The sequence below is a fragment of the Sesamum indicum genome, linkage group LG5 (genome assembly GCF_000512975.1).
Source record: "Sesamum indicum cultivar Zhongzhi No. 13 linkage group LG5, S_indicum_v1.0, whole genome shotgun sequence".
Classification (NCBI taxonomy): Eukaryota; Viridiplantae; Streptophyta; class Magnoliopsida; order Lamiales; family Pedaliaceae; genus Sesamum; species Sesamum indicum.
Window position 1 is genome coordinate 1,412,728 of NC_026149.1, and position 16,107 is coordinate 1,428,834.

At 41.4% G+C, this 16,107-nt stretch overlaps 3 protein-coding genes across 3 annotated transcripts; 1 reads left to right on the top strand and 2 right to left on the bottom strand.

Moving 5' to 3' along the window:
- Positions 5 to 4,054, top strand: LOC105161623 (uncharacterized protein At1g04910-like; the record flags this gene model as incomplete). The annotated part of the gene is made up of 8 exons (XM_020693888.1): positions 5 to 487; positions 1,154 to 1,226; positions 1,355 to 1,425; positions 1,533 to 1,621; positions 1,713 to 1,845; positions 1,929 to 2,161; positions 2,234 to 2,710; positions 2,801 to 4,054. Coding segments are annotated over 8 exons (1,806 nt in total), but the record flags the coding sequence as incomplete, so codon positions are not given.
- On the bottom strand, positions 3,853 to 6,172 carry LOC105161569 (fructokinase-like 1, chloroplastic). The gene is made up of 2 exons (XM_011079301.2): positions 5,357 to 6,172; positions 3,853 to 4,818 (listed from the first exon to the last, which is right to left on the bottom strand). Exons 1-2 carry the CDS (start codon positions 6,134 to 6,136, stop codon positions 4,126 to 4,128), a joined length of 1,473 nt encoding a protein of 490 aa, XP_011077603.1. The 5' UTR covers positions 6,137 to 6,172; the 3' UTR covers positions 3,853 to 4,125.
- On the bottom strand, positions 13,070 to 15,222 carry LOC105161570 (fructose-1,6-bisphosphatase, chloroplastic). Its single transcript, XM_011079302.2, has 4 exons — positions 14,660 to 15,222; positions 14,115 to 14,339; positions 13,420 to 13,926; positions 13,070 to 13,303 (listed from the first exon to the last, which is right to left on the bottom strand). The coding sequence occupies exons 1-4, from the start codon at positions 15,080 to 15,082 to the stop codon at positions 13,232 to 13,234; spliced, it is 1,227 nt and encodes a 408-aa protein (XP_011077604.1). The 5' UTR covers positions 15,083 to 15,222; the 3' UTR covers positions 13,070 to 13,231.

Consider the following 16,107-nt stretch of genomic DNA (forward strand, 5'->3'; position numbering starts at 1 on the left):
CGTTTTGGATCATGTGAAGAGCGGGGCGGATTCGGAGGCTTCGTATGATGGTAATAGTAATGGTGGGGTTTACCAACAGAGCAGTTCGCACCTCCACCACCATTGCCACCACCTTCCGGTGATACGCTACTTTTTGATACGTAAAAGGGTGCCTGAGAATTGGGTTTTACACGTGGAGGAATGCGTGTTCAGTGTGCGGGGATTTTTGTATTCTTCGACTCCAAGGAAGCATATGGGCCGTGCGGTTCTTGCAATACTTCTGATGATGGTGGTGTTCTCGGCTTTTTTCAAGTTTTTCTTCTTGATGGGGGGCGGCGGCGGGGGCACCCCTGGGGTCGGCATCGGGAATTTTGTGAGGACGGAGAAAGAGATTGTGATTATTCAGAATTTCAAGAATGATCCTTCGTCCAATGCTCAGAAGGCAGTTCTTGACCCGGAGCCATCTTCTAGTTCTGCTGTCCAGAAACGGCAGATGAAGGAATTTCCGGTGAGTTAATTAATTACCAAATTTTAATCCTTTTTTCAGGTTGGATTCTAAAGAAGTTGTTTTAAGGAATCAATGTATGTATGCTAATAATGTTCTCTGATTTTGGACTTCACATTTTACTATATATATATATATATATATATGGTTTCGACACCTGGCATTTATTGATTGATTTTCTGGGCGACATTAATTAAAGTCCAAGGATTTCCTGAAAACCTTCCATTTCTTTTCTGGGATTTAGTCATGATTTTAGTCAGGTATTTTACTTTGAAAATATTCAATAAAGAGTGAGGGCTGGGAGAATGTGTTGGTCGATTTTCGTTAGGGGGTGGCGACAAATTGGAGGAGAGAAGTTTCCTAAGTTGTCGTTAATTGACAGGGAATTACTATTACTATCTATGTAGAATTCTAATGATTAATTGACCGTTGCCCACTTTTTCCTGAACCCGAAGTCCAACCCTTTACTGTTGTTCTTCCTGGATCAATAGCAGCCATGATTTCCCTGAATTTTCTCTTTTCAAAAGTACTCTTTTGACAGTTGTGGACAATTCTTTTTTGGAAAAATACGTGACTCATTTTTTAGGCTTTTTGTTTCTACATTTAAAGTAAAAGTTGCCAACATTTACCCCAAATACCTTGTAATGTTTCCTCTGCTATTTTCTACAGGTACCAGAAATATGGACGAAACCAAATAGTGATAACTTTTACCAATGCATTTCTCGGCCAAGAAATCGCACAAGTATGTCAAAGTTTACCGTTTTCCTTATTAAAATTTGTTTGGTAATATGATCAAGAATGACCTTGTCCTTGTTATGAAGGGATTATGATTGAATCGAAGTACTAATCAAACGCTTGAAATTCTTTCAGGGACGGGGTCAGCAACGAACGGTTATATTCTTGTTCATGCTAACGGGGGATTGAATCAAATGAGAACAGGAGTAAGTTAATCATTTTAGATAATTATCTCTCATTTTTTGTCCTTTCAACTGAAGAATTTAATACTGTGTTTCTGACAACTCTGTGCTTGGATTTGGAATGTCATCAGATATGTGATATGGTTGCAGTAGCAAAGATTATGAATGCAACTCTTGTGATTCCTTCCCTTGATCACTCGAGCTTTTGGACAGATCCTAGGTATTGTTCTTCACTATTGTCTCCATGTCGAGAAAAATTTCCTGTACCTTTCCATGATCTCTTATGAGCAGGTTACCTCATTTTCAAACAGTGGCTTTAAGGATATTTTCGATTGGAGGCATTTTATCGAAGTTTTGAAAGATGATGTAGAGATTGTCGAAAAGTTGCCAGCAGAGTATAAAAGAGTGAAACCCGTGAACAAAGCACCAGTCTCTTGGTCTAAGGTCTAGAACTATGACAACTAAAACATATGCAGTTCTCTTTTTTTCACAAGAATGTTGCTTGATTAGATTATCTTGGTATGCAGGCTGGCTATTATAGAGGAGAGATTCTGTCTCTGCTTAAAAAGCGCAAAGTAATCTTGTTTACCCATACAGACTCACGGCTCGCAAATAATGGGTTGGCGCCCTCTATCCAGAGGCTTAGGTGCCGTGCAAACTATGAGGCTCTTCGTTATACGCCAGAGATTGAGGAGCTAGGAATGAAATTGGTTAACAGACTGAGAGATGACAATGAACCATATGTTGCTCTTCACTTGAGGTAATAATCTCACACAATTGTTTGTGTTAGTGTTGTTACCCTGCAACTGTAAACTGACTCCTTTCTCATCAGGTATGAGAAAGACATGCTAGCATTCACTGGCTGCAGCCATAATTTGACAGCACGTGAGGCTGAGGAGCTTCGTATCATGAGGTACGACGTTAAGCATTGGAAAGAGAAGGAGATCGACAGCGAAGAAAAAAGAAGGCAAGGTGGCTGTCCGATGTCTCCTAGGGAGGCAGCATTATTTCTCAAGGCCATGGGTTATCCTAGTTCAACAAGAATATACATTGTGGCAGGAGAAATTTATGGTAACAATACTATGGATGCATTCAGAGCTGAGTATCCAAATGTTTTCACACACTCAACACTTGCGACACCAGAAGAGTTAGAACCCTTCAAGCCTTATCAGAATCGTCTTGCAGCATTGGACTACATCATAGCATTGGAAAGTGATGTATTCGTTTACACGTATGATGGGAATATGGCAAAGGCCGTGCAGGGGCACAGGAAGTTTGAAGGATTTAAGAGAACGATAAACCCTGACAGGTTCTTTCATTGCTCTCAACTTTGTCCTTCTTCACTTAATATGTACATGTGGAGTTAAACTAAATCTTTCATTGTTTTTTCTTGTTTCAGATTCAATTTAGTAAAACTGATAGATTTATTGGAAAATGGGTCTATTTCTTGGACGGATTTCACTGAAGAGGTGAAGAGATTACACGCTAACAGAACCGGAGCACCATCTCTTAGACAGGCAGGAGGACTCCCAAGACTAGAGGAGAATTTCTACGCGAACCCCTTTCCTGGTTGTCTTTGTAACAAATCCGAGAAGCAACAGCAACTTGATCCAAGACCTGCTCCCACAGCTACACCACAAAGATAGCTTATTTTCTTTTTTAGCGGCTTAAATCAGAAACCAGAATTGTAAAGTTGACAACGGCCTGTGCATTGCTCTAGCAGCAGCTGGATAGAGGATGCCTGAAGAAGCGGGATTCTCACTCTCCAGAAAACAAGCAGCAAACGGGATCAAAGAGCTTTCTCGGTGGAACATTGTGATTCTGTGAAGAAGTTTGCTTGCTATGGTGTACAATTGGTTGAGCTGGGAGAGGTGGTTAATTTTATGGATAACCACAACACGAAACCGAATAAGTGCATAGTTCAGGGAAGTAGAGATTATTTGATTCAATTGTTCATATTTCCGTCATTAGGCTTTGATCATTGCTCAACACAACAGGCTATTATTACGCAGATTTGTTATTATTGTGAACAGAACCACCATAAAGGGAAAATTTCTCACATGTTTCAAAAAATGCTTCTGCTTTGATTCACTCGGAATGTTGTTGCAAATTTATGAGATTGTTTTCTTCTCAACTGTACTTAGTTTTTCCAATGCTTCAAACATCTAATTCGTACAAGGGAAGGTAAAGGAAGTAAATGCATGCCCAACATTAACATTAACGGAAGGGTCAGGGAACAGAATTAGGCAAAGGAAAAATATATTAAATGTTTGTCCACCACTAAAATTAACGTGAATGGCAGGGAATATAGTAGGCAAAGGAGGGGTGGAGTCCCTTGAAGCAGGTACCACGGCAAGAATCACAAGTGGAACGTGAAACAATGCTGATACACAAGGGTGTTAAACAAGCGAAAATGAACAGAAGAGCCCAGGAGGCCAAGAGTCACTCAGAGACAGAGGAAGAGAGTACTTCGTATAACAATTATTATTCTGGATACTAGTTTTACAAGATGCTCAACATAATCTACAACTGCCTGCGAATCACAGAATAAAAAGTACACAGAAAAGTATAAGCCCCGAACATCTACATGAAGGCGTCAGAAGCATTGCCCCCGGTAATCACCTTCATCCGTATTCATCAATACTTTAGTATAGAAGAATGCCAAATAATCATATGAAACTAACAGCATTGGTATTATGTCTTAAGATTTGGCTTCTGTTCAACCTACCACATTGATGGTACATACACCTGTTCTTTTAGATTCTGTGCAGCACTTTCCGTGGGAAAACCTCGTACAGCACCTATCGTCCACTGTGATATTATCCCTGCTGCAATCGCAAACCGAAGTTGCCTCTCTAACAGATCTTGATTGTCAAACATTTCAGGTTGTGTGGTCAGCTTCCGCATGATTCCAGCCACAACAGCATCACCAGAACCGGTCCTATCACACGTAAATGGTGTTATGAGTACATCTTCGGTGCCGACCACCACACCATCAAAAGAGGGGGAGTAATAGTGTATTCGAAGTGTTCCATCTGTGACAAACAAGAATTTTAGCTGATCATGCCACAGTGGCAAGATTTCCTCACGAGCATAGTGATAATAATCTCTTCGGTTCTTGGTTTGCTCATAACTCTCAGCATAATATTGAGGCCTATAGTTTCTTCTTCTTTCGTAATATTCTTCATCTAAAAGAAATTCTAATTCTTGCTTTGTGACCTCAATGATGTCTGCTTGTTCCCAGGCTTCCTTGATCACTTCCCTCGTCTCATCACGTGATTTCCATAATGGCAATGGTAGGTTCAAGTCAAAAAATACAAGACCACCAAACTTTTTAGACCATGCAAGAGCTTTGAAAAGAGTTGAACGCATAGAAGTTGATGTCAGAACTTCAGAATTAAAGTGAAAAATTCTGGCCTGCAAAGAGCAATCAAGAAAAAGACAGTTAATTCAGTGACTTTAGAGTCATGTTACAGGCATTCAACATACATCTCCACGCAATGTTTGTAAATAGTTCAGTTGTTGCATTCAATTTTTTCCATCCTAGCATAAGGGAACGGCTGACCTTGTGCTCTGGAGCAACTTACAGAAGATCATTGCCTGGTTGAAGTAAACTAAGTGTGAATCTGCTACTTGAGAAAGTGAAATTCATGAAATTTAGATCCATAAATCTCTTCAAATTCAGCAATGCTTATCCTGACTCCAATATGCTATCACAATCTTCAACAGCTGACTCTTGTCATATAGTAATATACTCCCAACTAAAAGATTGTATCTTTATCAATGTAATAGGGATAGTATTCAACATAGACCTAGGGATATAAGCAAATCATCAGCAGCTTAACTTATCCTACTATAGGATGCACAATACAAAATTAAACTCGAAATCTTTGTCTAAGCCGACCACAGAAGTATAAACAATAAAACAGAAATTTCCATATCACAATTTTTGTACCTCTTTGAGGACAGAGAGATTCAACTCAGACCCAAGCATAGAATCCTCTGCACATTCCTTAACCTTCTCCGCCCACATTTTCCCATCCCCGAGGTTAATCTTCATATAACTGCACGCAGTTCGGACATAATCGTCAAACTTCACCCCCCGTGTTTGCACCTTCTCCTTATTCATCATCAACACCAATTCCTCACCAAACTCATCATTCCCAACTTTCCCAATAAATGCCGCCCGCCCACCAAGCCTCACGTGGGAAATCGCCACATTGGAAGGTGGGCCACCGGGAGCTCGCACGAACTCCGGCGGATTCCACTGAAGCATTTTCCACTGAGAGTAAATATCTGGGTGCATCTGCTCCGGCGCTACTCTCACTGTAGGCAAAAACTCCTTCTGAACAGCCCCGAAGCAGCACACTAAAGGCGGGTCTTCGTACGGAAATTCGATACCGTCGTCGAAATCAAAGAGCTCCTCGACATGGTCGCTTTCTTTAAATATTACAGCTTCATTCTGGGAATTTGATGGTTCAGCTCTTTTAGTGGGGCGCTTTGATCTTTTCGGGGCCGATGTTGGTGAAGAGGTGGACTTTTTCCGGCCTCGGCGGCGGGGGGTAGTGGTGGAGGGGGCGTCGTCGGTAGTGGAGCATCTGGGGGGTGGCAATTTGTGACAAGTTTGAGTTAAGAGAGTGAAAATGGGGTAGTTGGAGGAGAAATTGAGGTTGGCGTGCGAGTGAAGGGGAAAAGAGTGAGAATGGGGATGGGGAAGGAGATGAAGCGTTGCCATTTCCCCACTCCAGGGTTTAATGGTTTATCCTTTTCTTCTGCTTTTATGTGTGCGTGTGTGTGTTGTCTGTCTGTGTGAACTGTGAAGTTTTAGTCGGGCCGGTTAGTTTTCTTGACCCGGTAAAATTTGGGGTAAAGGCCCAGGTTGTATCTATATCTGGGCCGCTCGGGAAGTGTGTGAGCCCAACTTTGGTTAGTTGCTCAGTTTAACTATTATTCATTCATATTTCTAATAATCTACAGTAATGAGTTGAATTGTAAAGGGTGTTATCAAGCCATTCATCAATCCTTTGGGATTATTTTTCACTCTAACCCGTTGACATTGAACCAGATTACCTACCTCTGGCTCTGGCCTACCTTATTCTCGTTCATGAATGTTATAACATCGTTCCCAACAAATTCCTTGCTCAACGGAAATCTGCACGAATTATTCAAATGGTCACTGCTTTGTAGCTCCTTCTGATATGGCCAATATGCACTCGGAGAAACAATCGTAGTGCATGTTTTGTCGTGGTTTCTTTACCCTGGAATCCTTCCTGATTGACATGGAGTTTTTTCTCTTAATGTTCCTTAGAGTTATTAGTGTTTTCGAGCCTCATTTCATGTATTAGAAGTCAACATGCATGAGCCTCTCTTAATTCTGCATTAGAAAACTTGACAGAAGGGTATGATCGATGAAATGTTCCAGCCATTGCTTTTGACTGCAGTGTCTGTAGAATAAGCCTGAGGGGATGGTCTGCTCTCGTTCCATGATGATCACCAGTAATGAGGCTTGATTCGCTTTTCTTCGCATTACTGCTGGTATCGACCATGATCACTTTGCCCAATAGCTGCAAACTATTAGTTTCTAATTCCTTGCTAAATTTTGTATTGGTAGATAGGGTTGCTTTGCTCTGGTTCCTTGAATAACCTGCAACTTCAACTCCTACTTCTTATCATTTTCCATGTTTTTTCATACAGATCCATTGAACTTGTTGGGCTTCAATTCCTTAGGCTGCATAGCAAAGGCCTCTGGCACCACAGGCCGCCTAATCCCGAAAATTGTCCACACAAACAATACAAAGAAGGCCCCTAGCAATGACCTGGTGAGATAGCGATGACCCCTGGTGAGCTTGGTGAGATAACAATGACCTGGTGAGATAGATGATGACCCCTGGTGAGATAGCGATGACCCCTGATGAGAGCGATCACCTGATGAGATAGCAATGACCTGGTGAGATAAATGATGACCCCAGGTGAGATAGTGATGACCTGGTGAGACCCCTGGTGAGAGCGATGACCCTTGGTGAGATAGCGATGACCTGGTGAGATAGCGATGACCTAGTGAGAGAGCGATGACCTGGTGAGATAGCGATGACCTGGTGAGATGATGACCTAGCCATAACCTGGTGAGATAACATTGCGACCTGGTGAGATAGTGATGCGACCTCAAGGTCTTGCATATTCTTCATAGATGCTGAGGGAATTTAATAGTGTGAGATTCTTTAGCATTATGCTCCTATTTTCTGAATTCGCAGAACATTTCTGAATTTGCAGTTCTGCGATGAGCTGGTGAGATAGATGATGAGCTGGTGAGATAGATGATGACCTGTTGAGATAGCAATGATCCCTGGTGAGATAGCGATGACCTAGTGAGATGATGACCTGGTGAGATAGCGATGACTTGGTGAGAGAGCGATGACCTGGTGAGATGATGACCTAGCCATGACTTGGTGAGATAGCGACGCGACCTTGAGGTCTTGCATATTCTTCACAGTTGCTGAGGGAATTTAATAGTGATATGGGTAAGACCCTATTTTCTCAAAAAAAAACAATTTTGCCCCTGATAAGGTACAATATTACAAGTTTACCAGCAGGATCTGCGCACTTTTGACCGGGTCGGATCGCGACCCGACCCGACGACCAGAGACACGTAGAACGCGCGGATTGGGTCAACAGACCCCCAGTTTCTCTCTATAAATACCCCGTCAGTGCATTCATGGTAGGTTGTCTTGACCACATTTTACTTTCAGGTCACTCTAGCTCGCTATCTTTCTAAGCGACCTACTATTTCGACCTCAGAACCAAACACTGAAGCATCGGAGGGTCTTAGTTGGGGGGCACCCCAGCAAGCCTAACGATCTGCTTCTTTTCTCAGGACCCAATTACTAGTCTGGGAGATGAGCGACCTCGAACAGCTTGGGAGATCAGTCCGCTTGACCAAGGAGGTCGCGTAGATTTCGATCCGGATCAGTTGGCGCCGTCTGTGGGAATTTGAGGAAAGCCCCTTTTGGATTTGGTTTGAGGGAGAATTTGCCATGTCAGAATCATCAAGGCACGAACAAAAGGGAAGGTGGCATCTAACCTGATCCGGCTCAAATTCAGGACTTCGAGATGCGTACTCGACACAGAAGCTAACCCCAGCAAGATCAGATTTTGGGTTCCCTAAGAATAAAATATGACTGTGAGCGTCGGAGGGTCATTGTCGGGGAGTGCCCGACGAGCTCGCAGTTCGTATTTTATTATCAAAGAACCCAAAATCTGATCTTGCTGGGGTTAGCTTCTGTGTCGAGTACGCATCTCGAGGTCGCTGAATTTGAGCCGGATCATAACCGATGGAGAGAAGCAGCGGATGATCGGGATAGCGAGTAAGAATGTCATGGATGAGCACTATTTATCTGCTGTTGGGGAACCGTCAAGGAGAAGACTGACGGGAGAGCGGAGGAAAGTGATCGTGGGTGGTCAAGTAGAAGGAACTGTTCGCATGAGGAAGAATAAGGAAATAATGCCAGGAACCAGCTGGGTGAGAGAGATCAGTTACCGCATCTAGCAACAATAAGACAGGACGGCCAACGATCTCCAGAGCTGAAGTGGAAAGCGTAAGAAGGTAGATAGAAAATTTGAAGCAACAGCTAGACGACCTGAAGAAGTGAAGCGACCTGAAGAAGCGAGGTGGAATATGAACTCGCCCTTCACTAACGAAATTCTATCCGAAGTTGTTGGTTCAAACTTTCGATTACCCAACCTACCTAAATACGATGGGTCGAAGGATCCACGAGAGCACATCACTACGTTCGAAATGGTAATGAATCTATATAGGCAAATAGATTCTATTAACGCAAAGTTGTTTGTGACTACTTTGACAGGGAAGACACAAGAATGGTTCACCAGCTTGCCAAATGGGACCATCGGATCGTATGAGCAATTGATACATTGGAGGTGCGATCCAGCACGCAACGAAGGGTTATTTGCATTATTCCCTATACATATATGAGCTGTTTCCACAAATTTCAACTCATCCACCTCATACAGCATTGCAACAATTGTAGTTTCGAAATGCATTTCCCATAACACCAGAAATCTCGTGGACGGCTCTAAGCAAACTCTCCAATTTTGATACCAACCGTTGTCGTCTGCTTCAGATTTGATATGGATATCGACTTCATCCTCCTATGGATTCATTCTTCATCACAACCATATAGCAACTAGTAAAATATTTGCGTCTTTGATTATTATAAAAATAGAAAAAATGCAATTTGCCCCATGTGTTGTAATTTATTCTGTAAAAAAAAATAAAATAACAACTTATCCCTTGTGCTGTAAAAAATATAGCAAAATACCCCCCACGTGCTCCGCGTGCATCTAGTATATTTTTTAACCAATAAAATATTATTTTATTTATATTTTTATATTTAATTTTTAATATATTAATATATCCAGCAAAGAAAAATCAAAAAGATCAGCGACCCACTGATTTGCGATCCGGCAAGGAAGTGATGAATCTCTTAAAAATTTTATAGGGAGATTCAATAACGAGACATTGGAGGTGCAGGATCTGCGGATCGATATGACGACAAGCATATTAGTACATGGTTTAAAGAAGGGACCGTTCGCATCGGCATTAGCTAGAGATCCTCCCGGAGATATAGAATAATTAATGCTCTTAGCCCACAAGTATATCAACGAGGAGGAGATGAATGCAATCAAGGACAGAGAATGGGAAGGAGATCGAGATCGAGGTCGGGGTAGGCGGAGGTAAGATGAGGAGAAACCTTTCCTGCCAAAGTACCACTAGTATGCAACGTTGGTCACCTCCAGAGCAAGCGTGATGATGATTGAAGATAGCGGTCTGCTACAGTGGCCTGATAGAGCTAGAACATCCAAAAGAAGAGGTTCCACAGAATACTGCAAATTCCAGAGATAGAGGACACGACATGGAGGATTGTTACCAACTGTAGGATGAGATCGAAAGATTAATCCGACAAAGATACCTCGGTGAGATTGTGTTCGAGGCAGGAAAGTGAGATCGAATATCTCCGAGCAGATCGTGAACCAGGACATCGAGTAGTAGGAATAAGAGCTTGATAGAATAAAGGGAGAACGATGCTTTCAGTAAGGGCAACAACTTGGAAAAGTGGGTATGCTTGAACATCTATTATTTTAATAGCGGATTTTAGCTTTGCAGGAATGATATTATGGTGTTTACGTTACAAATTATAGATCATGTATAAATTACCATGTTCGGGAGTATTTGCATCGATGAATTTTCGCGCGAAATAAATAGCTTTCCAGTGGTACCTTACGTTGCGATGCAACATCAATTACACGACCCGGTGTCTGAAAAAGACCATCAACTACGCGACCTGAAAAAGCCGCGACCCGTGTATCTGAAAAAGACCATCAACATATGCAATCTGAAAAAGATGCATTCGTCATGCCATCTGAAAAAAAGGCATCAAACATGCGACCTGAAGAAGGCGCGACCTCGGTGTCTGAAAAAAACCATCAACACATGCGACCTAAAAAGGTGCGATTCGGTGTCTGAAAAAGACCATCAACACAATCTGAAAAAAATGCATTCATCATGCCATCTAAAAAAGAGGCATCAAACATGCGACCTGAAGAAGGCGCGACCTCGGTGTCTGAAAAAGACCATCAACACATGCGACCTGAAAAAGGTGTGATCCGGTGTCTGAAAAAGACCATCAACAAACGCGACTGAAAAAGACCATCAACACATGCCATCTGAAAAAGATGCATTCGTCTTGCCATTTGAAAAAAAACATCAAATACGCGACCTGAAGAAGGTGCGACCCGGTGTTGGAGAAAGACCGCGATCTACATGAAAGAGTAAGCCTATCAACTGATCGATCTTCGTCCATCTTCTCGATCTTGCCTACTAGAGACGCGAACTCGTCTTCATGTTTAAATGGGGGGTTCTTCAGGAAATGTTGCAAGATTACCATTTAGGGTCTGATCGACCCAATTGGCATCAAAGCCTTCTGCTAATCCTCAGTTTTCTAATCTGAGATGTGCAGCGATCAACCCCCTGCATCAGCGACCCGACCTGCAGAGAAGCCTGCCTTAGCTGATTTAGCTGTAGCTGTGATATGTGATCTGAGTCTGTGTACACTTCAAAGAATGATGATTTAAAGACTGAGAGCAACAGACTTTTCTACTTTCCTTAGCGTGCTACTCACACTAGGAAAAGTAGGGGAATAATGATATGGGTAAGACCCTATTTTCTCAGAAAAAGATAATTTTGCCCCTAATAAGGCACAATATTACAAGTTTACCAACAGGATCCGCGCATTTTTGATCTGGTCGGATCGCGACCCGACCCGACGACCCCTGACACGGGGAACGACAGATTGGGTCAACAGACCCCCAGTTTCTCTCTATAAATACCCCCAGTCAGTGCATTCATGGTAGGTTGTCTTGACCACATTTTACTTTCAGGTCGCTTTAGCTTGCTATCTTTCTAAGCGACCTACTATTTCGACCTCAGAACCAAACACTGACAAGCATCGGAGGGTCTTAGCTGGGGGGCATCCCAGCAAGCCTAACGATCTGCTTCTTTTCTTAGGGCCCAATCACTAGTCTGGGAGTGACCTCGAACAGCTTGGGAGATTAGTCCGCTCGACCAAGGAGGTCGCCTAGATTTGACTCGGATCAAATAGTGTGAGATTCTTTAGCATCATGCTCCTATTTTCTGAATTTGCAGTTCTGGTCATCCGTCTCATGCACATTTAACTCCTACTATCTTCTTAATGTCACTTGTAAGCTTTACTTATTTAAATAACTAAAGTTGTTTGGACAGAAAACGATAACGTCTTTGTTGCCTTTTGTCTTCTTGATTAATGGAACAGTGTAGGCCACATGCGCATGCAGTATCTATAAAGAACACACAACACACACTTTTGATTCGGGTCGAAATCTACGCGACCTTCTTGGTCGAGCGAGCTGGTCTTCCAAGCGATTAAAGGTCGATACATCTCCCAGACTAGTGATTGAGTTTTGAGAAAAGAAGCAGATCGTTAGGGTTGTTGGGTGGCCCCAGCTAAGACCATCCTATACTTGTCAGTGTTTGGTTCTGAGGTCGTTAAAGTAGGTCGCGTAATAAAATAATGATGACCCGACCCGATAAAAAGGCGCGGATCCTGTTGGTTCACTTGTAATTTTGTGCCCTCATGGGAGTAGAATTGTCCTTTTGCAATAATTTTAGGTTTACCCATATCACACTTCAAAGTTTAAACAAAGATTACAGATTGGCATGTGGACTGTAATTTGCTTGGAAGAGGAAGGCTCAGTGATTTATTTTAACAAACCTTTTGTGTCCAATGTGCATGGCCATTGCCCTTCGAAAATTCTTATTTAAATTAGGTTTAATTGAACTAAATCAATTATAAAATAAGTATGATATACTTGTTATATGATTGATCATTTTTTTTTTTTAATTATATACCAATCATATGACAAGTATATTGAACTTGTAGTATCATTAATGCAAGTTCGATAAAATCTGATATGAGTTAGAATTTCTCGTTACCCACCATGTTGGCCTCTCGGAAATTGAGTCAATACAAGACCAACAATTTGAGGTAATTGACTTCAAGTTTTGGAGTTTAGGAATATAATAAAGGACTAAAATTTAGTTAAGGCAGTGGTCAACAAGTGAAAGAACAATCAGAACCTGGAATTTGGATGTTTTCAAGGCCTCCCAAAATTTTTACAGGATAATCCACAAACTTCACTTCTTGAAAGATTAATCAACAACAGAGAACAATTGTATGTGTTCAAAAAAATATGTAACCATATGCACAGTTGCTCCCATATTTTAAGCTAAATATTTCTCTAGTTTCTCCACCTCTTCCACACTTCCAATGTACAATGGAACTCGCTGATGAATCTGCACGGAAAGAGAAGAAAGGTAGAAGCTCAATCCAGAATCCAACAGTCCAATGTCGTTCACAGAACAATCCAAATCTATTTCAATGTACAGTGCAGCAATCACGAAATACTAACCTCGGTTGGCTGAATATCAAGAATTCTATGATGCCCATCAGACCCTTTGCCACCGGCTTGTTCCACTATGAAGCTCATCGGTGCACACTCGTACAAGAGCCTCAACTTCCCATTCTTGCTCTTTTTGTCCCTTGGATATCCATAAATTCCACCATACAGCAGAGTTCTATGAAAATCACCAACCAAACTCCCGATGTATCGGGCTGAATAAGGCTTGCCGCTAGGACCAGGGTCCTTCAGGTCATCAATGTACTTCTTCAATTTGTCGTCCCACAACTGGTAGTTCCCTTCGTTAAATGCATAAATCTTTCCTGCCTTAGGTATCTGGACATTTTCTTGAGTAAGCACGAATTCCCCAAACATGGGATCCAAGGTAAAGGCAAATACACCTTTGCCTAAGGTGATCACGAAGATCACAGAGCTCGAGTACATGCAGTAGCCTGCTGCAAGAAGGTTATTTCCCGGCTGGCACACGTTCACAACACACCTTTGTTCCACATTGCCAAGCTGCAAAAGCATAAGTTTTCTATTAAATTAAATTCTTCAATTTTTGGAATGTTCAGCTTCAATCTTAAGCTCCAAACTAACTTAGCATCAGATACGTGGCAAGATATCAGTTTGCTTTTTATTTTGCTGTACCTTTTAACTTTCCATCACTAAATCCTGCTTGTATAAGTCAAGTGTTAGAAACTTACCTCAGCGTCATCTCCAATGTCAGCGAGGCACTCATCGTTTGGACTGTATATTCCAAATATGGAACCGGTAGAGACAGCTGCATCGATGTTAGATGAACCATCAAGAGGATCAAAGACGACAATGTAATTGCCGGAATAGCTCTCTTCCACGGCCACAGGTACATCCTCTTCTTCTGATGCTATGATCCCTGTCCTTCCACTTGATCTCAAGCAATTAGAGAACACCTGTTCCACATATTCACGACCATTCTTCATCATCTGATTCATTTCTTTTAGCAATTTTACTCTGTTAGATACTTATATCCATCTAGAGTTTATATCTTCAGAATTCATTAGAAAGCCGCACAGTGCAAACTGCATAATTAAGAATCAAAATTCTAAGCCGACCACTAAATATTTATCTCCAAACTAAGCGTACATATTTTGCCTATATTATTATCTTATTTCATCCTCTTACTAAGAACTGAACTTGAATTCAATCAGAACAAACAAGATAAGTCCCGATTCATGGTACGGGCGGTAAGTATATAAACTGTATGACAAACCTCGTTGGAGACAACATCAAGCTTCTTCTGGTCCTCTCCTTGAACGTTGACAGCGCCCTGAATTCCAGTGAGGTTAGAAATGCTGGCCCTCTGAACCAAGGAAGCTATCTGCTTGCAAGCCATGGAAATGCTGGAAATAACTATAGTAAGCTCAGCATCAATAGTCCCCGCCTGTTCTTGCTTCAATAGCCAGTTAGTTAGTGTCTCAATCTCGTAGCCACTCTTCTTCTTACTCTCTGCCTCGGCCGCCACAGCCATGCACCGCACTCCACCTCCGCGTGGCCCCATGTGCCTCCGCCTGACTACCCCGCCGGACCCATTTGGGCAGGAAGCGAGTGTTTGGAAAGGGGAGAAACGAGAGATGGATTGGGAAGTGGTGAAGAGAAGGTGGGCTGCTGCTGTCGTCGCTGTCGCTGCAGCCATGGTGGTGAGGCTTGTTTTCTTCGATTTTCTGGGTTCTGATTTTAGCTTTAGATTTTCAGAATGCTGCTAATTTGTGACGCTGCTTCATTGCATTGTAAGGCTGGTAAGAATTTCTGTTAATGTGAGCCCCACTTATCCTCGTCTCGTCCTGCCTCTGTGGTCTGAGGTTTAAATATTCGAATCCCCGCTGTAGGCTGTAGGGAGATTGAATTCGACAGCAGAAACGGCCTGAATGGGCCAAACAAATACAGGCCTAGATATATCATAAATCCATAACTCTCTTGACCAAATAAATATGGGCTGAAATAGATAAAAGAATTGGACTCTGGAAAATTAGTTTAATTCAATCTCAAGCCCAATACATATATTGGTTTGTCCTGGTTTATGGCCCATCTATTTGGATTTTGTAATATTTCTAGATAATTGAGGTTTCTAGAAATATTATTTTTGAATTTCTTACATGTTATAATGTGTCTTCATATGTAAACAACTGATTATAGTCAGATTATAAACGTACGCATAAATTATGAAAATAATTTCAAATTACAAAATTTACATAGTTCAAAAAATTTCACTTGTGACTCAATTTGTGTGTGTGTGATTTATATTAGGATACCTATAAAATATTATATTTTTACTTGTAGTAAGTAATGTCTAAAAGATACACCAAATCTGAACCATATTGTCAAAGATTATCAAGAATTGAACTGGAATATATATCGCATTCTTTGTACTTATGCACCAATTTAACTCCCTTGTTTGGAATCAAAGACAGTATGCAAGTTTCATAAGATATTACCCACTCTAATTATCCCTAATTTGTACTATATAAAAATTAGAGCTTTAAATAACTTGATATGAGCTGAGTTTAACACATTATTTTCCAAAGTTGTTTGAATCTAGTTAGAAAATTTGAATTTAATTCTATAGTTAAAAAAAAGCTTAATTTGAATTAACATAAGTCGTGTTTGAATAATTTTATATTTTTGAGTTTTAATTAATTAAATCGAGTTAGAAAGCTTATC